Below are 23002 nucleotides of genomic sequence, written 5' to 3'. Positions count from 1 at the left end.
TTTGGAAAGCTGCCCTTTCCAGGCTCTGAGGAACAGCATCTGCCCCAGGTCACTGCTTTCTCACCTGCCTGCTGTAGCAGATATGAAATTCCTACCCTGAGCTGGAAATGCAGCTGTGACTCCAGTCCAGACCTGCATAAACCCTGAGCTGAGTGTGACACAGAAGCTCCTCTGTAACCCCAAAGGTCATGGCAAACATTGTCCTGTACAACAGCACCACAAACCTCCTTCACCCAGCTTGCCAAAGACAACCAGACACCCTTGTGGACTCGGAATTATTCCTCTCCCACAGCTCCTGTGCAGCCTGGTGGGACAGCAGGACATGTGAAACAGGCCTGACACAGCCACCACCCAACAATCCTGTGTTTTTCAAGCAGGATTTAGTGTGACAGGGAGGAATCAGTCCTGCTGCAAACTCAATCTCCCCTCAAAGGCCAACCCTCCCACAGAGTTCTGGAAACACAACCTTTGATTCAATTCAGGAAGCCAACATCACTAAAGCAGGCTGGAAACAGCCTCAGAGGAGAACTTCCAGGTTAAATCACAATTACACAGTCAGGGGAAGTGATAGGAATCACACAGATATATGTAACAGACAACATACAAAAGACTTTGGGTTTTTTTAATTTGATGAGCTTCTCAGAACAGCTAACTCTAACAGTCAGATATAAGGACCTTCTGTCTAGATGTAGCTCAGCTTCCACAAAATCACCTGAAACGTTCCCACTGCATTTGACTGGGCTTGGCTTGGGAACTGAGTATGCTGGGAAATTACTCCAGAGCCTTTTGCCAAGCTGGACAAGTTCCCTTCTAAGATCTCCCTTGTCCCACACCAATTTTGGCTTGCATCACATGGACTTCACACATATAGACCCTGACTCTTGGGTGAAGTAATTAAACACAGTCATTAAACACAGGGCCTATACAAACAGCAGGAATAAATTGTTTAAAGCTCTATAAAGGCTTTGCAGGCTTGTCTTCACACTGCCAGCACAGGCTACCCTGGCTGGACCTCTCAAAATGTCACAAAAGTGGAACTCAGACAAATGCTGCTGCAGTAACAAATGGGCTGATGAGCAAATACCCCACTCACTTTGTCCCCAAGGGACAAATATCCCTGCACCAACCCATCTTGGGCAAAGAGAACTGAAATTTCCCCAGGAATCTCATCTTAGGAGTCATTTTTTTGTCCATCCCTGGAGCAAGACAACACTAAGCTCTGAGAATGCAGGAGCAGGTTTGGAATACCCATATTCTCCCCAAAATGACAAGTCAGGTCACACTGCCTGGGACACATCCCAGTGGCACCAGTAATCACTGGTGAACTGGGTTTCCTCATGAATGGACCTGCTTTGTGTTGAGAGCCAACCCATGTCTGGTAGGAGGGACTGTCTCACACAGAGTGAAGAGCAGGAGATGTGAAAGGTAAAGGAAGAAGGGGCTTTTCTCTTACCCAGACCCTGGTTCTGCTGCTCCCACTCAATGGTGTCAGGAACCTGGTAGGATACCCCAGCCAGCTGGGCCACAGGGTTTTCCAGGCCAGCCAGGGGCTCCTGGGAGGTCTCTCCTGGAAGTGTGAAACCTGGCAGCTCCGTGTCGCCCTCCATGCTTTCATCCATCAGGTCAATGTCTTTGTCCTCCTCGTCTTCCTCTTCCTCCTCTTCTTCTTCCTCCTCCTCCTCTTCATCCTCTTCCTCTTCCTCACCCTCTGGCCAGGGAGACAGAAAAGGAACATCAGGAACCATCCCACCAGGCAGGAGGTTCACAGATCCCCCTAGGTGAGCACCAGGCAGAGCAGCTGAACACACTTGTGCTGTTCTCTGACAGCAAAGACACCCACAGGGCTTCGTTTGGAGGAGCTCCTCACCACTGGGAGCTGCTGGGGGACAAGGAGATGTTGTCTCAGACCCTCAGATTAGTAGGAAATACAGAAATTTTTGGCTTCCTAGCAGCAGGGTGCAAACAAGGATGTGGATGTGTACCAACACGTCTGTAACTGCAGAGCTCACTGTTCAAGCAATTACAGCTCAAGTGAGAACTCCTTCCCTGATTGCCACTCTTGGAGGCAGCTCTAAGTAACCCTTAACTCTTACTGAGGCTTTCCCAGCTCTGGAAAGGGCTCAGCTTTCAAGACCAGCTTGCTCCAAGTCCCATCCCACCTGGGCTTGGGAAGTGTTGGAAAGAAGGCAGCACAGCCAACGCTTCACAGGAGAGCTGATATTTTAATTTGAGGAAATTTCTGTGAATTTAGTGCTCCCACTGAAGGAGGGGGTTGAAACAAAATGATCTTTAAAGTCCCTTTCAACCAAAACCATTCTGTGACTCCATGAATTTTCTGCTACAGCAGAGAGCCATTTATTCCTAAACTGTCTGTAACTGTTAACATATGGAAAAATAAATATTTAAGCTGTATTTCATCACTAGAATCTAAAATGGCAACACAGGAACCACTGTACTGGATCCAACCAAAGGTTTTTTTCTGTCCACATCCTGTTTCCAGCCACAACTGGAAAATTTCAGATGCTGAAGAAGTCTAGAGCAGGGCAAATACAGAGCCAATCTTCCCACATTTTCCCAAGTTACCAAAGTCTCAGGGACATCCTATGCCAGAATTTGCATTGGAGCTATCTAATAGCTCCTGATGGAGCCACCCACCATGGAAAGGTGATATCTGGAACAATGGCATGCTTTGAATTTCTCACAGTTAGTTTTTCAAGGCTAAGAATCAAAACATCATATTTATGCACTTTTATGTAATTTACACCAACTCTGCTCAGCCCTGTAGAAAAATTCCCCCCTGGTGCAGTCAGACTGGGAGAGCCCATCACCACCCTGCATCCAGGCATTAAAAACCAACAATCCAGCCAAATCACCCTTTGTTATCCTGATATCCCTGTAGTTGTACCTCATACAGGCTGGTGGCAATCCATCCTGGATGAAATGGCCCCAACAGACTGGAATATCATATGAGGTGAAAATATGAGAAATCAGAGCATGTTATAAACCCACTGATCCACTGTGCTGTGCCATGGCATCTCCTTCCCCTGTAACTCAGGGGTTTGCTTCCAAACAATTTCCTTTCCTCAGCTCAGCAGACAAGACAATCCTGGTCACTGCCTTTCAGTCCTAGCCCTGTGTTCCATACAAATGAGCTGCTGTTGGGATTTAGCTGCATCATGCTGCTAGAGCATGCCTTTTGGTACCTGGAAAGATCATTCCTGCCTCAATGACACCACACAGAGCATCTAATGGAGCTCACAGGGATGCAGTTAGCCCCTTAAATTCCCACTGCATTTTACAGGCAGTTTCTGTATTATAATGTGCCCATCATTTAGAGCTGAGATCAGAATTTTCTCTGTCAAAATGCATGTTTGCATATAAAACACACAGCTGTGGAGCTGAGAGTGGAGCCTGGAGAGTGCTCACAGGAAACCTGCAAAGAAAAGTTAATGTAGGTCTTTTCCCTCTGCTCAGAGCAAGACAGCTATCAACAATCCCAAAATTTAACAGCAGAGACTCTGAGCAGGCAGAACACCAGAGAAGAGGAACACAAACAGAGCTTTTCCCTAGACTGGGTGGAAAAACCAGCCAGGAGAGAACAGGCATCGGGTTTTTATCTCTGTAAAACTACTCTGGGACAAGGGTTTTAGAAGCTTCTCGTGATTTTTAGCAATCCAAGTGACACACACCTGCCAGGATCCAGCTCTGAAGCCACAGATAGCCATCTCCCTGTCTCCAAAGCCTCGAAGGCAGCCAAGCTGAACACCCAAATTGAAAGTGCTGAGACTACTTATCACATCTGATGATCACCAAGCTCCATCCATCACCACGCAGCCACAGCAGAAAGCTGTGAATAATGAGATCCTGGCAGCACAGCCGCTGCAAGGGGGAAAGAAAAGGCTCCCAAGCTTGTTTCCTTCTCCTCTCTGGCTCGTTCCCACAACTGAAAACAGCTTTTTAAGCCCCATCCCGAAATGCCAACAGCTTGCCTTGCTGCAAGGTGCAGTGCAGAGCACCACTTGGTGGTGACAAGGAGGAATCTGCATTCCAAAAAATAAACCCCCCAAACTTGTCAAGTGTGGGATTTCAGGAGCAGAGGCACAACAGGCAGCCGTGGGCAGGCTGTGCATAAGGCTTGGCAGTCTCAGAAGGTGGAAAATGGAAGTGAGCAGCACACAGCTGAAGCTCAAGCTGGAGGTTTGTGCTTCACACAACAGACTTTGACAAAAGTCACGTTTCCCCATTTAATCCCCCTCCTGAATTCCCCTCCTTTTGGCCTTCAAAAGACCTCAGCAGCAGATTGAAAGAGAACTATTGGGAAAGACTGAATGTAGCAAGGAGGAAAAGTGCAAAGCCCAGCAGATTCAGAAATAATCCAGAGTTTTATGGGCATTTGCAGCTCAATGTGAGCTATTTTTGTGTATCATGGAATGGTTTAGGTTGGAAAAGCCCTCTAGGATTACTGAGTCCAGCTGTTAATCCAGTTAAACCACATCCCCAAGTGCCACATTCACACATCTTGGAGATCTCTCCAGGGATGGGGACTGGGCAGCTTGGCACAATGCCTGACCATCCTTTTGTTAAAGAAATTTTTCCTGATGTCTAATCTACACAGCCCCTGGTGCAGCTTGAGGCTGTTTTTTCTTGGCCCATCATTTGTTTGTGTAGTTATTAATATGTGTTATTGTATCATTGTAGGGGAGGCCCAAGGAAACAAGTCTGAGATAAAATAACAAGTTTTAAGCAGAGGTTTTGGGGGATTCCAACTTTATTAATAGAAAGAGGCAGCACTGGGCTGTATCATGGGACTCTGAATGGATCCACAAGTGACACAGATGAGATCCAGAGGTTGGGATTTGCTGTTTCAGGGGGGCAAAAGCACCTTGTGCTTGCTCCAAAAGTGAGGTTTTTCACCACAAAACTACCCATCCATGACAACATCTGTGGCTTAGGCAGGAGAAATGAGACCACCTCACACCTCCCTTGTGAGGCACTTCCCTGACCCAGCAGGAACCCACAGGCTGTGGAATCTGAAGGAATTGGACAACTCCCAGCATCCAGCATCTGAAAGCCTCAGACTCAAGTTTTGGGGGTGTGATGGCTTGAAAGAAGCTGTAGCTGAAGCCACTGGTCTCAGAACCTTGCTGAAGGTAAATGGGGCTACACCAGGTTTCAGCTGAAGAAAGCTTCACTGCAGAATGATGTTTCTACATTTAGATATTTTCCATTACTGTTTGCAAGCACTTGTATCCCTCAGGAGAGCCAGGAAACCATCATTAGTCAGGTTGAACACCCAGGAGAAAGATCTTGCTGTGCCCTGAGCAGCGAGAGGCTCACAGTGGAAGGTGACAGATTCACTCACAGGCACAAACTGAATTCAAAGCACAACAAAAAACAAAAAAACAACACAAGCTAAAATGGAAAGAAGTTGCAGGGCAAAAGGTGGAGCTGTCATTTGCACTGACCTTTCCCTTCCCAGCCTCCCTCACACCAAACTCAGTTCATAAAGATGTCTAAATGATACCAGAGGACTGCTGTGATCCATGACAGTTTGTGATTGTTTTTATGTGGTGTTCAGTGCTGCAGTCACCCCTATGTGCTAAAAACACCACGTAAATATGTAAATAATGCTGTGGAAATAACAGGATTAGGGATGGGTGGGGTCCATGACTCCCATCTCTTGCCAGAGCAGGAGGGAGAGACACTAAGAAGGCTCTGCCAAGTGTTTTCTCCCACTGAGGTTCACTTTCTGCAGTGCTTTTGTGATCACAGCTGACTGTCAAGGCAGGAAGGCCTTTCTAGGACAACTCTTTCATTATTAATGTGTTGCCTTCACGTGCTCAGTCACAATGTCACCATCCAACAGCTCCAGAAGGCTGCCAAGGGCCTGTGAGAGCCTGGAAGGAGAGAGCTGGTAGGAAGGTGGACAGGCTCTCACCACAAGGAGTGCTCCTGGAAAAAGTGCTGTGCCACAGTGGGACAACACACCCAGACACAGAAACTCTGCCAAACATCAGGGTAAATCCCCCCTGGGGTGAGTTCTGCACTGCCAAGCCATCCAAGCTATTTGCAGGATGTGGTGCTGTCTTAAATGCTGGGCTCTGGAAAAAATAAATAAATCAATCTCTTGGGAAGTTTCAGCATCTGGGCAATGGCACAGGGAAAGGGACTGCTGGGAGGAATGCACCTCTTGGGTCTGACCCTACCACACAAAGCAGGATAACATAACCCTACCCACAGAAGCTTCAAGAGAAGAAATTTACACGTCACAGAATCATTAAGGCTGGAAAAGCTCTCAGATCATCAAGTCCAACCATTCCCCAGCACTGCCAGGGCCACCAGCCCATGTCCCCAAGTGCCACATCCACACATCTCTTAAATCCCTCCAGGGCTGATGACTCCAGCCCTGCCCTGGGCAGCCTGTGCCAGTGCCTGACCACCCCTTGATTAATTTAATCAAAATTTAATCAGCCAGTGATTAAATTTTGCCCCAATACCCAATCTGGTGGAAGTTAAGTTTGTTTTCTCTTGTCCAAGTTCAAGGATTTCCTGCTAAAACAAAAACAAACTGCATCTACAGCAGCATTCACCTCAAAATTGCTCTCACACTGAGCCAGGCTAGAGTCAGTTTAGCAGGACAAGACTATTTTAAAGGGGAAAAAATACCCAAAGTGCTGCAGAATACACTGCATGTACTATAACAAGTCTGCTCCCTGGCTTGCTGCAGAACCCTGGGTGTACAGGGGTTGAACCAACCAGTATAAAGCTTAAGACAAGAAAAAGGTGAGTTATGAAGCAAGGGCAGTCAAATCAGTGCAGATTTAATGGCCATGACCTGTGAGTGGACAGGGCAGAACAAGACAGATAAAGGCAGATAAAAAGTTTACATGTCCTAATAAAATGCTTTCCCCAGGATAAGGGCTGTGGGTGTAGGATTTTTTTTCCAAACCACAAAAAAATCCAAAACAAACAAATCCCAACAAAAAAACAAACAAAAGAAACTAAAAAACCACCAGCAGAGACACTCATTCCATTTTCATTAGGAAGGGCTGTTGGTGTTTTATTTCCAGAAGCATTCAAGCCCTGTGAGGACTAAGAGGAGCCAAAGGGAACACGACTGAGTCCACCCAGCTCACTTCTAGTCTGAGCTCCTGCTTCTTCCCAAATCCTTCATCCCCCTCCTGCAGCATCCCTGAACAAAACAGCTTCCAAAAAAAGCCCCATGAGCAACACTCTCCCACCTGGCAAGGGACCCCAGCCCTGAGCAGCTCCAGCAGAAAATGTTCCTTGCAGAGCCTTACTGCCACATCCCTGCTTATCTGAACCCACCTCCCCTGTGCCAGGAGGGTAAACTGCTTAATCCTCAGATTAAAACAAACAGAAACTCATTAAAAACTTTCACTCACACAGCCCAATTACATTTCAATAACAGCAACTGTGGGGGTTTATCTGCTGTTTTTGTTCAAGCTTGGAGATAAGCACGGGAAAGCTACAACATTAAAGTGATATTTAAGTGAACACCTCTTTTTTTTGGACAAATGAAAAATCAAATACAGTTCAAAATTAAAACAAAGCTTGGTCAGAACAGGAACTAAGGTGGGTCAGACTAAGAAATGTCATCCAGCCTGCTGGAGGCACAACATCACAAAGAACAGAAAGCTTGGGGTGCTCAGTCTAGAGATGGGAAAGCCTCAGGGAGACCTTAGAAAACCCTTCCAAGTGCTAAAGGGGGGTCCAAGAGAGCTGGAGAGGGAATTTGGACCAGTGCATGACAGCACAAGAGGGATGGCTTCAACCTGGCAGGGTTAGATTGGAGATAAGGAAGGAATCCTTGTCCATGAGTGAGGCCCTGGCTGAGGCTGTGCAGAAAAACTATGCATGTCTGTATCAAACACTTTCAGAAGAGAGAGGAGAGGGAAAAAAGTTGGGTTTGATACAAGGAATTGTCACTTTTTCTTACCATTTTCTGCTACAAAGGAGAATGAGGGATGAGCCACCACCTACTGTGATGAAGATAGAGGTCAACACAGAGCAGTTCCCATTTCAGTGGTAGCAATAAACAAGAAGCAAGAGAAAAGTGTGTACCAAAACCATTTAATAATTCATTTTGCATGTGCTTTGTTTTAAATCTTCTGTTCCTTGCCAATTTAGTTGATATCCAAAGAGCTGGTGAGGAATTATAATATCAGCCTAGTTAACCATGCTGGGTTAAGTGCCTGCTTTATTTACACCTCTGCATCCTAATTCAAAATTTTAACAGGGTTGTAGAGATTCAGTGAGGCAGATCTTAATCCATAGAGTCAGGGTCCAAACAGCAATCCCCTTCAGAACCTTAATTTCGGGGAAAAATACCCTTCACACCCCCCAAATCAAAAAGAAAGTCCCTTCTACTGTGACACAGTTCCAAAAAAAAATGGGGAGTTGCAGCATCTTTTATAAATTTATGTAAATGGCTACAAATTCTGAAATATTCAGGAGGAATTTCTTCACAGAAAAGGTGATTAAACATTGGAAGAGGCTGCCCAGAGAGGTGGTGGAATCAACATGGCTGGAGGTGTTTAAAGGAAAGACTGGACATGGTCTGGTTGACACAGAGGTAATTTTGGTCAAAGGTTGGACTCAATCCTGAAGGATTTTCCAACCTAAACTATTCTATGGTACACAAAATGGTTCACAGCAGGCTGAACACACACATGAAACTCCAAACTCTGCCAGCTGAGAGCCATCCTAATTAATTGGGAACACTCCACACAAGAGCTACTTGGTTAAGGCCTCCTCCTCTGGAGCAACTGATTTTAAGTTGTCCATTTTCAGAGCTATTGGCTGCTCCTGCCAGCACACAGCAGCCAGAGCAGCTCCTGCTTTAATCAAACTCTGAGCACCCTCCACAGCCAGCAGCCCTCCTGACCCCTGAACTGTGTGAGCAGCTCAGTCCCAGCAAGGGGATCAGACTGCAGGAGGAAATTCTTCCCTGTGAGGGTGGGCAGGCCCTGGCACAGGGTGCCCAGAGGAGCTGTGGCTGCCCCTGGATCTCTGGAAGTGTTCCAGGCCAGGCTGGACAGGCCTTGGAGCACCCTGGGGTAGTGGAAGGTGCTCACAGCAGGGGTTGGGATGAGAGGCTCTTTGAGGTCACTTCCATCCCAACCCATTCTGTGATGCCATGATCCCCTGCTGTCCAGGCAGGGTGGTGGCACACAAGAGAACCAAATCTTGAGCCTGCAGGGCCAGATACAGACTCACCCTCACCCACAGCAGCAGGACCAGAGTCTGGTGTGCTCTAGCCAGCAGGTTTCAGCTGAAAACTGCAATGATTTTGCAGAAGATGGAGCATTGCACACATCCTGCCACTTCAGAAAGCCCCACCTGCCAAATGCTGCCACGCTGGGGGTGTGCAGTCACCTCTGCCAACACCTACCATGGCAGATGCTACAGCACAGGAATCAAGTTGAAAAGGAATGGGGTTTCTTTCCAAAGAGTCACTTTTTGAATGGCACTGGGAGGTGGTCCTCAGCAAGGCAGCTGAACCGGCAGCTCTGTGTACCCAGAAGGCCTACAGAGAACTCTGCAGTGCTCAGCTTGCTAGAGAGACATACAAATTCTAGGCAGAGACAAAATACATAATCAATTCCCCCAGACAAGCAAGCCTTATCCTCTGCTGTGCCCTGTCCCCATATCCTATAATCCCTTTATAGGATTTCTCTGACTAGGAAGGGCGAGTAGAACCAAGCTCACCATGGAGTCAAGGCAGGAGGATATTTGTTACCCAGCTCATCTCTCCAGAGTCCACCAGAGAGGAGGATAAGCTCATCTAGACATATTTTCATTCTGTCTGTGCAATTTGGTTTTTTAAAACAGTTTTGCATCCGAGCCAGGCAGGTGAATACGCAGATGCAATTAACCACAGGCAGTTTGGCACAGATGGTCCCCAAGAAACAGAGTGAGCTGAGCAGCAGGGGTTTATATTTAATGATGAGCCAGGCCTTCAGTGAGACAAGTCAGCAGGACCCCACTGAAGGCAGTAGAGCTCACTCAGCTCCTTGCACTTCTTCCAACAGTGAGCCAGGCACAGCCTCTCCCCAAAGGGCAAAGATCCCTCATTAGGGACCCAATCATGTGCCTGCAACAGAATCCCCAAAAAACCTGAGTATCCTGGGCTGGAGCTCTGTGTAGCTTTAAAGGAAAACACTCCCAAACAGATCTTGGATCTGGGAGCATCTAGATATTCTGAGAGTAAACACCAGAACTGTAATTTTGGGAGCTAAGCTTCCAAATGCCACTCCACCATGAGGATGGGATACCCCTCCAATTGCTATTAAACAGAAAAAGATGTTAAGGGAGCAGAGTTGTAGCTCAAAAAGCCTTCCTTTGTGTTTAACTGGGGCAGCACCATCCCCAGGCAGAAAGCCAATTGCCTTTCCCCAAGTTGCCCCATTTTACAAGATGTGGATTCATGATCCCCAGCACCAGGGAACCTTCTGGCTCCCTGCACAAAGGTCTAGGCTGAGCAGAGGAGGTTCAGCCCACAAAAGCTGTGCCAGATCCACACAGCACAAAGAGCCCCGTGGCCCTTTGAGAACAGGCACCTGCAGAGCCAAGAAACCCACATTTCCACTTGAGTCCTCATCACTGAGGGCACCTGGTTCCTGCTACAGCCCACAATTGCCTTTAGAAGATCCCAGAGCACAGAAAACTGAGGGCAGTAGGAATCCAATAAAGTTGCATCAGTCCTGTACTGGAGCAGAAAGGTTTTTTTAATGCCTGTGCAGAAGGTCTCAAATCAAGAGAGACCAAAGCTCAGCTGAAACTGAAATCCCTCTTATCTTCCCATGCAGAAACCCAGGCTTCTAAAGGAGATCCCAGAGGGCTATAAAACACTTTAGCCTCCTGAATCACACTGCTCTTGCTGAGCAGAGACCTCATTTCCCAGCCTGAAAGATGAGGTTTTCCCTACACACACGACCTTTTCCTCCCCTGCTGCCACTCTCCCATCAGCACCACATCCTTGCCTTGCCAGTGACATCCAAGATTCATCCTGGCAAGGGGAGAATGCTGCAGTTGGAATCCCAGAGAGCTCAGGGAAGGCTTCAAAGCCAGCAGCAAGCCAGGCATATGCAGTAGGGAAGGCTCCCAGCTTCTGCTGCCCTCTAAACTTAACAGGAGTGAGAGTTATTGCTTCCTGCAGAGAAAAGATGCTGATGAGCTGTTGTCTACAGCACCCCACCTCTACTCAGAGGAGAAATACCATCTGGCAATGCCACCCTGGAGAGCTGCCAACCTTTGCAGTAAAATACTACGGCAAGAGAAGGTCAAGATAAAAGAAGGGGAGCAAAAACAGGCGGAAAGATTAATTCCTGCCAGGTGGTATCAGCCCAGACACCGGAGCACAGAACTGGATGGATGAGCAAGCAGAGAGGAGTTCAAGCAGGAAAAGGAGCAAGAAACAGTTCTCTGCAGGAAAATTGTGGGTGAGCTGAATAGAAGGCAGATCAGAGCTGCAGAGCAGCTCCAGGGCAGGATCTGCTTTACCTCAGCACCCCTTGGTGGGTGTTCCCTGGCACAGAGCTCTGCAGTGCATGCACACACCATTACAGGTGTGCAGAGCCAGACCCTGCTGCAACAGCAACACCACTGCTGCTCCCTATCCAGGAAAAAACCCACCCCCACCCACCACAGCCACTGGAATTTCAGGCATCCTCCAGGACACTGTTCATTGCTTGCTTCCTGTGCCTCCTGGGAGAGGACAGGCTGTTCAACAACTTTATTGGGAACAGTAAGATGTGCACACACAGGTGTAAGCCAAACAGACAAACTGGGGGCTGTCAGGGCAGCTGTGGCACCCCACAGGAGGCCACCTGGCCCTGGGGCTCAGAGGTACCTTCTGACTCCAGGCGGTCCAGCCCGTAGGTCACGGCCGTGCTGATCCTCCGCACAGAGGGAAGAGCTGTTCTCCTGACAGAGGAGCCCACTGATGCTGGAGTCACCAGGACCACAGTTCTGCTGGATGGCTCCTCTGTCTGTCCAGCTGGGCTAGAAGACATCCCACCAGTGGCTGGAACAGCCTTCTCACTGGTGACCAGGATCCCATCTGTGAGATCTACAGAAGACAAGAAACATCAGCCACGCAGCCTAACAATATTTTTTTTAAAAAAACCCAAGGAACTCCTTAATGAAAATTTAACTCAAAGGGAGTCACTAAGCTTTCATTTCCTTTGAGATGTGACTCTGCTGTAATGAAACTTTCTCCTCAAGGGCAGCCAGCAAAGGAGGTTCCCTCTAATGAGGGGGGAACCCTTAAAGGTTTTAATTCTATTGCTTTAAGGACTACTCATAACCACACCATTACAAGATCAGAGCACCAAGACACCAGCTGAGAACTGAGCCAAGTGACAGATCTAATAGTTCATTACAAAGATAAAAGTTGGTTGAATTTATAATTAAATCCCAGAAGCAAATTCAATTAATGGGAACTGCCAGAAGAACCTTCTCCCCCTTACAAATGGACCCTAAATTTAGAGATATAATACAAACAGCTCTTTTCTTTTGCTGCCCTGCAACACAAGAATTACCAGAAAAGCTGCCCAGCAGCATTTTCATTACAATGGTCCCCACCACCACAGAAATACACTCCAGCTCAGAGTCAGCCTCGTGCTGAGGGACCCTTTGCCACACTCCTGTTGAGAAGACAGGCTCCAACATGTACCTGCCAAGGTGACACCAAAGCAGCAGGCAGCAGCTACAGGAACATGACTGCTGAGAGCATTTCTGTATGAGCTACATCAACCTGAGAACATCCCACCATTGCTCAGGAAAAGTGAGCATCAGTGCAGGTTTCCACACCCAAGGCTCCTGCAGGAGGGTGTCTTTCCCCCACCACTGGCTCCCATGTAATCCTGATGAAATATTTTCATCCTCTGCACCGAGCATCAGCAATTGTGACTGCTTTGGGTTCCAGAAGTAAAAACTCTCCTTCCATAAATAAAAACCTATTTAAGTGTCTAAAGCTAAAGGCACCTTGCTAGAAAGGACAGATGGCGGGGTTGTTTGGTTGGGGCATTTTTTTTTTAACCTCTACTTCACTTATTTGGGGCAAAAAAAACCCCATGTGCTGGCAAATTCCAATGTGGTGGATCTCAGTGTGGGCAGAACACAGCAGTAGCCCAGCTTTAGAGGCAGAAACTCAGCAATAAAAAGTGACTTCAATAAGGATGTTGTGTTGAGACTGGAGTGTCCAGGCTCTGACACTGGTTTCAGATGTACCATCTCATCCTGTGTGGAAGTGAGTCCCTGAAGCAGAGTCCTACCTTCTGCATGCACAGGGTTCACTGTGGAGGAGGCACCAGGTGCCACCAGCACCTCGGTGGCACTGGGAGCCGTCAGCATCTGGGTGTCCTCCCCGCTGTTCTCCTGAGGAAAGCTGGCAGCCCCTGCTCCCTGGGTGGCACCAGGCACCTCTGTCACAGCTGACAGAGCAGCATCAGCCTCCTGGGCAGCTGTTGTCATCTCCTGAGTAACACCTACAGCAAGAACAGGTGTCAGGGCACACTCACAGGACAGCTGACAGCAGTAGAGCACACATCTGACACAATACAAAAGGAATATAACTCCATGCATTAACAATTCCAGAGCCACAGTGCCAGCAGCAGGTCCAGCCTTTAGTGACCAGCTCCCACTGAAACCTCAGCCATGCAGAAGGGTTTATTTTTGTTGCACAAGTCCTAAAGACAGTGTTGCTTCCCCAACATCTGGGAAACAGCAGAGAGGGAACCTGCTGACAAGTCGAGGGCTTATAAATTAATCTAGAAATTAATCAGTCAGGTTTCAGCACCAGCCTGCAATTATCTTCCCTTCTTTTACAGCAAAAATTAGGTCTTTTGGATGCAATGAAGGGAAATCATCATTTTGCATCTGCAGCCAAAGAGGGAAGAATAAAGATGCCCAGCAATTAAAAAGTCCTCATCAAGCTAGAAACATGTCATTGCCCAGCACCTGACCAGCCTTGGTTTTTTTTTCAGCATTTCCTTTATATTTTAAACACTAAGTAGGAATACTGTCATGAGGCTGCAGATCTCTGGAGGTATGTGCAGGGCAAGGTGACACCATCAGCCTGTGGCAGGAGGATTTCTGCCTGCAGGTGAGAGTTGGGACAAGCACTGGACCACAGCTCCACTATGGGGTGAGGAGGCAACACGAGGAGTTTGTGACAAGGGCCAGCAGCTCTCTGCACAGACCTCTTGACCTCAGCAGCCTTGTAAAGGCATTAAAAACATCAATGGCTCACAGGCTGCTTGGTACAGCTCACTTAAAATCCCAGAAATGAGAGGCAAGTGCCTGTAACAGGCAAGTTTTACCTTCCCATGAAGTCCCCAGAGTAGGAGAGAGCTCAGGCTGGGTATCTGTCACCACAGCAGCCTCTGGCTGTGATGGAGGGACACTTTTCTCCTCCTCTGCTGTGACTGCACTTATGTTTTCCAGAGAGCCAAGATCAGCTGTGTCTGCATCTGACAGGTTCCCTGTGTGGAAGGCATCATTGCTGCCTGTGGAAGTTGCTGGCAGCTCCTCTCCTTGCACTGGCACTGTGCAGTTGCTCTCCTTGGCAAGCCCAGGTGCTGGTGGAGGGGATACTGGGGAGGGCACTGCTCTTGTGGCATCCTCCTCCTCCTCCTCCACATCCTCCTGAGTGGTCTGGGATGGTTCTGTTGTCCCCAGCTCTTCTGTCACCTCCTGGTGAGACATGCTTCCCCCTTGACTGATGTCCCCCAGTTTTGTGTCATCCCAGTCAGGTGGCACAGTGTCCATAGGGGCAATGGTGACAGTGCCAGCCGTGGGGGGCAGCTCTCGTTGTGTGACACCCGTCCCTGCTTCTGGCTGAAGGGAGGCCTCAGTTGCCACAAGGGGATGTCTGGCAGCCACAGATGTTGGTGGAGCCAGGGATCTCAGAGGGCTCCCTGTGCGGGGTCTCAGCATCTCCAGCTCAGAGGTCACACCCGCAGCCTGGGGAGTTGGGATGACAGGGTGGCCACTGGCTGCTTCCCAGCTGGGAGAGCTGGGGCTCAGTGTGGGCTGGGAGCTGCTCTCTCCTTCCTCCTCTTCCTCCACAGTGGTCCCAGAAAGGGGGTTTGCTGAGGGGCCAGCAGAGCTGGGCTCCACTGCCACACCACCCTCTGTTGTGGTGTCACCAACAGGGCCACCAGACTCCTCCTGGACTGGAGGGCTCAGTGTGGTCACAGCTGTGGTCAGCATGGCCCTCAGTGCTTCATCCTCGTCCAGCTGTGCCTCAGTGGGAGCCAGCTCCTCCTCAGGCACAGCAGGCAGTGCCCCAGCAGAGGGGTGAGCCCCCAGGGCCTGGCTGCTGGGGACAACACGGCTCGGGCTGGCAGGGAGAGCTTCTCCTCCTGCAGTGAAAGCTTCATCCACAGGTGTCCCAGATGGCTGTGCTGACACTGCACATGGCTCCTCAGAGGCTGCCTGATCAGAAGGGCCCAGATTGTTTTTCAAGTCCACCATGCCTGTCCTTTCATCTTCCAGCCCATTCCCTGCCCAGGGGCCGTGCTGGACCTTTGTCACACCAGTCTCCTCCAGAGGCTGAGCAAGGCATGGAAGGCTGCAGGACAAGAGCAGGATGCTGCAGGTGACCACACAGATATTAAATCCTTTTGATCTCCTCATGGCTGAGGGAAGATGCATCCAGAAGCCTGCAAGGCTGACAAATCCACAGACCTAGAAGGGGAAAAAGGAACCAAGATTACACATTCCCATAAATAACCATGGACCCTGGGCCTTAAATAACTGGGAGACCAAGTCTGTGGCCAGTTGTGACCCCTCCTACATATTCCAAGCAATGAATTCCCCCATCTGTTTTACTGTTCTCAGCCTACCCTACCTGAAGATGCCAGACAGAACCAAATGCTGCTCTGAAGCCCAGGACAGACCTTGCCCAGCTCTCACCCCAGCAGCAGAGTGCTATGCTCTACCACCCAGCAGGCATCAGACCTGCAAGCAAAGCTGTGGATCAACCTGTTTGTCCTGAACCAAGTCCAAGAATGATGCTTGTCAGGGCCATGAAGTCTCAGGTTTTTTATGGCCAGCCCTGTTCTGTGCACTGGCACAGGAGGAGAGCAAGGACCCTGCACAGAGAACAAGATGGGTTGTGGGGGACAGCACAGGACTAAAGCCACACCAGGAGGCTTTGGGGCTGCATCATGTCCTGGCTGAGGTCCTTGGTCCCACAGAGGAAGCCACAGCCCAGCCAGCAGCACTGCTGCATTAGCACAGTGCCCACGCTGCACTGCACCATGGAGGCACTTCCAGAAAGTTCCACACCCAGAATCACTGTGCCAGTCAGGAGTTTCCAAGAGAGCACTGAGCCTGTAGCCCAGCAGAGATCCAGCCAGCTGACAGCCTGCCCTTGGCAAGCTCTGCTGCCTCCAGGCACACAGCTCCAGCTCCCAGCCACCTCCCCTGGGCACGTGCCTCAGTCCTGGGATGCTTCTCCTGCGCTCCAGAGCAGAAGCCCATGCCATCCAAGGCCCCACACACTGGTCACACCTGTCCCACACACACAAACATCCCTCTGTCACACACAGCCTGGGCTGGTGCTCCTCCTCCCAGCTCCAGGAGGCAGCTGGGCAAGGGCACAGCCAAGCCCTGCTGCAAGAGCCCACAGCCATCAGCAGCTTCAAGTTCTTTCTCTCATGTGTTCCTCCAGTTCTGGGGCCCCCAACATGAGAAAGACCTTGAGCTGTTGGGGTAAGTCCAAAGAAGAGCCAAGCAGATCACAGGGCTGGAGTACCTCTGCTACAGACACAGCCTGAGAGAGTTGGAGAAGGCTCCAGGAACACATTGGAACACATTCCAGTGCCTAAAGTGGCTCCAAGAGAGCTGGAGAGGGACTTTGGACAAGGGCATGGAGTGACAGAGCAAGGAGAAATTGCTTTCACCTGACAAAGAGTAGGTTTAGATATTAGGAATATATTTTTGACTGAGGGTGGTGAGGCACTGGCACAGGTTATCCAGAGAATCTGTGGTTGCTCCTGGATCCCTGGAAGTGTCCAAGGCCAGGCTGGACGGGGCTTGGAGCAGCCTGGGATAGTAGAAGGTGCCCCTGCCCATGGCAGGGGGTGGAATGAGGTGAGATTTTATCATTCCCAAGCAAACTGCTCTTCCCTTTGGGCTGCAGGAGTAACAAATATCAGTAAGGAAAAAAGTTGGGGTTGTCACAACCATCCCTAAGTCTTCCAAAGACCAGCAAAGGTCACCCTGTGCAGTCTCGCTGCTCATGGGCACCAGGATAAATCCCTAAACTTGCCACACTCCCCATTTCCCCACCCAAACAGCACAGGCAGAAGTATCACTCACATTTGTACCCACAGAGTGCAGCAACACAGCTCAGAATCGACCACTGCAGGCTCCAGCATCTGGCTGAGCCTTCAGGGCACACTGAGTCACTTTTTCCATTCTCCCTGAAGCCTCATCCCAGTGGTTTGAGCTACTAGAATAATTCCCTGTCACAGGCCACACACATGCACCAGGTGCTCGGGGACAAGCAGAAGCCACCACAAAACTCTTCACCAGCCTAGATTCCTTCCACTTTATTTTTAGCATCTTCTATCTCTGAAGCATGAGGAGCCACCCATCTATTTTCTCTATCCCCCCCATCCAAAAAATAGCTGAAAACTGACAATATTTAGCTCTTCTTCCAGGCTAACTCTTTATGCATTCCTGTAATCAAAAAGCACTAAGAATATATTATGGAAGTTAAACTGTTAGTGCCTAACTACTCTGCCTTACCATGCAGCTGAATATAAATCATGTTCACCTCAACACCCCTTCAGCAAGTGCCTGTTCAGAGCAGGCATATTGAAACATCAAGAAGTTGGGTTTTTTCCTACTTAAAAAATAGTTTGGCTTTAAATACAGCTTCTCAAGAAGTCAGGAGCATTTAGGTGGCACAAATGCTTTCAGCAGTGCTTAAACATAAACAGAACTCCAGCTGCACTTGAAAAAGCACTTCTCTTGCAGTCATATACATTATACATATGTATATACACATCTGTACAGATATTTTGTAGCTTTCTAGCTCTAGGCTCTCAAATAGCCCAAGATATTCAGGACAGGTTAGCAGAACTAAAATGCTCATCTCCTCCCAACAAGCTTACTCCATCTTTACTAGAACCTTTGCTCCTTCTGGGTGGTAGATAATGTAGGCAACTCAATACCAGCCTGATAAAAGTTCTGGAGTCCTTCAGGCAGCTTCATATTGTTTCTACCAGTCTGAAGAGCCCTGCTGGTCATAATCCTGCATTTCTATAGGGCAAAAAATCACATTGGAGACTTATTTGCTCAGGAAGTCCACAAGAGCCAGATGCAAGCTAACCTAGACCTTCACACTCAGTGAAAGCAGGAGATAGCAGCACGGAGCTTGCTGCAGGATAATGGCATGGGTTCACACTTCAAAGAAGATTAGTCAGGGCTTAAGATCTACTTAGCTTTAGGAAGAGGCTGGATTAGAGAGTGTATGAACAGCAGTGACCTGGCTATCTCCTTAAGCAGAGTTTGACACCTTGCTGAAGCACTTCCAGTGAATGCAGGAGCTGCAGGTACCTGGCTGCAGAGCAGTCTGTTCTCCCCAAGCCGCACTGAGTTACACATTTATCCTCCCATCTGGATATTTTTATAGTCAGCCTGCTCTCCAGCCCCAGCCAGGCTGTAAGAGCAGGCTGGAGCACACTGCCCTGACCAAGCACCTCCCCTGTAGTAAACCTGAGCTTCTCTGTTACCAGCTTGAAGGCAGTAACTCAGTATTTCATGCCACAGGAACTCCTTGTCCCCAGATTTCACCTGGCATCCTCAGAGCTGAAGCCCTGGAGGCTAAGCACCAGCCAGGCTCAGGGTAGAAAACTAATCCTTGCTTCCAATAGGAAGCACACACTGAGGGCAAGAGACAGTGCCAGCTACTTCCCCTGCACTTAATAACAACGAATCCCAGGAGATGCAGTTCCTCCAGCCGCAAAGGCAGCGCAACTGCAGGCAGCCAGGGAGCTTTATCTTCAGCATGGAAAATAATAACTTTTCTTTTAACACCTGGGAGGCTGGAAAATAACACAAAGGACTGCGAGGCTGAAAACAGGGGTAAAAGCTGGACATCTCCAGGAGCTCCCCACAAGAATAAGAGCCAGCTACCTCAGTGGGGAAGTCAGGAAGCTGAGGGACAATAAATATAAATTGGTCACCAGCTGAAGCAGTCTCAGACTCAGTTGGATCTTTCTGAGCCAGGCTGCTTGCCTGCTCCATACAATTAGCACTTGCAGTAGTTATTAAACCATTAACCCCTCTGAATTAGGGAGACCTGTTTGAGATCAGCTCTTGGGGGGCCCAACAAAAGCCAGCTCAGAAGGAGCCCCAGCCTGTTATGGTCACTCCAGCAAGGCAGGCTTGCAGGGGAGCTGCACAGGGCAGAGCAGATGTCTCTCCTTCAATAGCTGCTCCTTGCATGGACCAGTGGTTTGTGGAGACATGCTGCAAAGGATTAAGCTACCCCTCTGTTCCAGCTGTATGCAGCCACTCCCTCTGAGAGCTTTTTAAGAGTTTCACCCAGCCAGCTTACTTAGGGAAAACAAGACCCCTCCCCCTGGAAAAAAAAAATAATAAATTAGCTGCTTTTTTTCCTGTCTTTGGCAAGTTATGGCTATGTTTCTACCCAAATTCTTGAAACAGTATGGGGGGGGGGGGGAAAGTACCAAGTTTTAAACACACTTGCATTAATAACTCTGCTCTGACAATCCCTCTGACACAGGCAGGACACTCACACGCTAAAGCAGCTGCATGCATCAAAGCAGAGAGCAGGAGATGAACAGGTCAGCCCCAGACAAACCTGGCTGGCCTTTGAAAAGAGCTTCTCACACCTCCCAGCACAAGCTCGGTATCAGCCTGGGCTGGCTGAGCAGTCCCGGGTGTGCTCAGCTCTGCAATTCACCTGCCAATTCATAAGGGAACCGGAACAAAAAAGCCGCAAATCTTTTAATGTGAAGATTTAGCCACAACATACAAGTCAAACAACTGCCAGCCGTCAAGTGCTCTGTTACAGGGTGCTAATGTATGCCGTCCAAGCCTCATTACTTGTGCTGAATACAAAAGGCAGCAGATAATACACTGCAGAGCTCCAACTCCTACTTTTGTGCACAAGCCGAGAAAGATGCCTTCATCTCATCTTGCTTTATGTCCTTGCCCAGTTCAACCGAGTGAACTGGGGAGCTGATGCCCTTCCAGCACACACTTCAGGTAAACAGACCTCGACCAGCTCCAACAGCTCAGTGAAATCCCAGCAGGGACACAACTCTACACCACCCACCAACATAAAGTCAGGTGAGAAAAATTATGTCGAGACAAGCACAACATCAGAGGGGCACATCCTCACCTACCCTTGAGGACGCATCCTTAAAAGCAAACAAATGAGATATTAATATTCTGTAAGGCCAGCTTCCCACCAGTCCCAGTGAGGCACCTTAATACATAATACATCACCTCCACTTCCAGCCTAGGCACTCCAGCTGTAGTTCTTTGAGGAGCCAGAGACATGACATGTTTTAGGCATTATTCCCCCAACCACCAAGAGATCACTTGCTTTGTTCAGAACAGCACACGGACCACCTATGGAAATCCCTGCTGGGATCTGCAAGTAAAAGCTGCACAGTTCTCTGTGGCTCCTGACCCGTGCCAGCTCCCCGGCACCACACAAGTCTAAGGTCTACCAAATTCCTGAGGGATTAAGATAGGGAGGAGGGGGTGTTTGAGAAGGAGGCCAAAGGGTGCAGCAGTTTTCAAGCAGCAGAAGGACAGAATGCCGCTCCCCAGCCTGCCTGGGAGCACAGGGAGAGCACTCGGATTCCAAGCAGCAAGAAACGCTCCACGATTTCAGCGCCTCACCTAACGCTGACAGCACCACCACACAGGAGACCTAGAGGATCACAACTCCCTGCGGGTGAAGCTTTAAGAGCAGATTAAATGCACCCTGCCAGGCCCTTTTGGCTCGGGCAGAACCTGCGTGGGGTGCAGGGAATGGGATTAGGGCTGGCTCAAGGCTTGATTACACCCAGCACGCCCGCTTGCCGGGCACGGGTCCATCTCCCCGTTCTCCTTAGTCATATTCACAGGTGACTTTACACCCCAGAAAGTGCACTCTTACCCCAGGGGGCAGGGGAGCAAGTGCGAACAACCTCCCGGAGATTCCTCCCGCCCAGGCCCGCAGCAGGACAGAGGGACAGCGGCGGTCACCCCCAAACCACCCCCGCGAGAAACACACCCCCGCCCCCAAAAGCCTTTCCGAGGGAGCCCACCGGGACCCCCATCCCGGCAGGACGGCGTGTCCCGCTAGCCCCGCTGCCCCTTCCCCATCCCCCGGGGCTGCAGGGACCAGCCGCTCGCCGGGAACAAAGAGCCGCGCCGAGGATGCGCTGCCCCGCGGGCAGCCGAGCATCGTCGGAAAAACCCAGGGATCGATTCCAAAGGCACAACCCCGCGGCAAACGCGGCACGGGGAGGGGGTGCGATGCCGGCCGTGTGTGTGTGTGAGTGTGTCCCGGCCTCACCTGGCTGTGGCCGCCGCCGCCCGGTTCCTCGGCGCCGCGCTCCCCCAGCCCCGCGGCCGCACGGGCGGAGCGGAGCGGGCCGCCCACCGGCGGGCGGTGTCGGGGGCCGGCCCGCTCCGCCCGACCGCCGGCCCCCGCCGGGTTCCGTGCTCCCCGGCACCCGCAGCCCCCGGGAGAGGCCGCCGGCAGCCGCCTTTGCTCCTCCGCCGAAGGGAAGTTTGAGCATCCAAGCGCTCGGCTCCCGCACCCAACTCTTCCCCAGTGCCTGACCCGAGGAGCTGCCGCTCTTCGCTTAGGAGGAGCTGTGAAAACAAGGCCTACGGCACCCTTTAGTAGTTTTCCATCTATTACAGATTCTCCTCCAGTGTTTTCAGCTGCAGAGGTCACCTTTCCCTAATACTCCCTCTGCAAAGGAGAGCAACTTCTGAAGTAACAACACCTGAATTAAAAGAGCTATAGTAAATTTCCCTTTTTTGATACTTTGTTTTAAGCACCTATTTGGCCAGTAGAAAGATAAACAGCTTTACTTGTGCTTTCCTGCTCCCACCTATTTTTTTTCCAATAAAACCCCCATAACTAACGAGGGAAGAAAACCCTCAGACCAGCAGGTCCTGGCTCATACATCAATTCACATCACCAAAGAACTCAGAATCCCATACCTTGACTCCAAACCCAAAAGATGAGAGCGGTTCAGCTTCCTCCCGCTCCCCCAAGGCCAGTGTCAGGGGCAGCACAAGGTCTCTGCCACACACACAGGGTTTTATACGCCCTCTCAGGCAGTGACTCATTCGGAGGGGGATGCAGCAGGTGCAAGGGGTTTGAGCTGGGCAGGGACAGGTGAGGAGACACCAAAAATAATGATCTCTCACAGGAGGCAATGGCTGGGGTGGGGGGATTTTGGGGGGTGGAGTTGATAGGAAGGACTAGAGGGAAGGCATGGGATAGGTGAGTTAAAACCTTGACTTCCTAATGAATGTGCTCTACCACACGAAGCAAATCAGTGAATCTTCCAGTTATAACAAACTATAAAATAAACTTATTTTTTTCCACAGAAAGTGAGATGTAACCTGCTGGCTCAGGTCACTCAGCTCTTTAAATAAACAACATAACTGGTGGAAGAAAATGAGATATTCCTTATCAACGAATTGTTCATTATTTTTTTCTGCTTGCTGTGCTACTGGTAATAACATTTATATTAGTGATTTGCTCTTTTTGTGTCTCTAAACACACCCCAAACTTTTGCCTGTATAATTTTAGATAAACAGTGTGTTTTCTACTGGATTTCAACCAAACTGGATCCAACCCAATTCATTTGATTGTAGCACTGTGCATCCAATATAAAAACTTTCAAAAGACAGATTTGTTGCAAGTTAAGGCAGTTTTTTTCAGGGAAATATTGCTAACCCCTGCATGAGTTGA

General features: G+C 49.5%; 1 protein-coding gene across 4 annotated transcripts in view; it reads right to left on the bottom strand.

Moving 5' to 3' along the window:
• The window catches only part of ARMH4 (armadillo like helical domain containing 4), a 55437-nt gene extending 33148 nt beyond the window's left edge, over nt 1-22289 (bottom strand). For 2 of the 4 annotated variants that reach the window (XM_033515187.1, XM_033515189.1), the window contains exons 1-5: nt 22243-22288; nt 14349-15717; nt 13302-13514; nt 11876-12094; nt 1454-1708 (exon numbers count right to left, since the gene is read on the bottom strand). In XM_033515187.1, the coding sequence (XP_033371078.1) occupies nt 1454-1708; nt 11876-12094; nt 13302-13514; nt 14349-15684 (2023 nt within the window). In that variant the 5' untranslated portion in view covers nt 15685-15717; nt 22243-22288. Of the gene's footprint in view, nt 1-1453; nt 1709-11875; nt 12095-13301; nt 13515-14348; nt 15718-21583; nt 21663-22242 lie in introns of those variants that run through there. The other 2 variants (XM_033515188.1, XM_015632285.1) reach the window with 2 other exon arrangements.
• Nucleotides 22290-23002: the final 713 nt, after the last annotated feature.

Source organism: Parus major, chromosome 5 (assembly GCF_001522545.3).
Source record: "Parus major isolate Abel chromosome 5, Parus_major1.1, whole genome shotgun sequence".
NCBI lineage: Eukaryota > Metazoa > Chordata > Aves > Passeriformes > Paridae > Parus > Parus major.
Note: the sequence above shows the minus strand (reverse complement) of the source record. Positions and strands in the feature narration are given on the sequence as shown.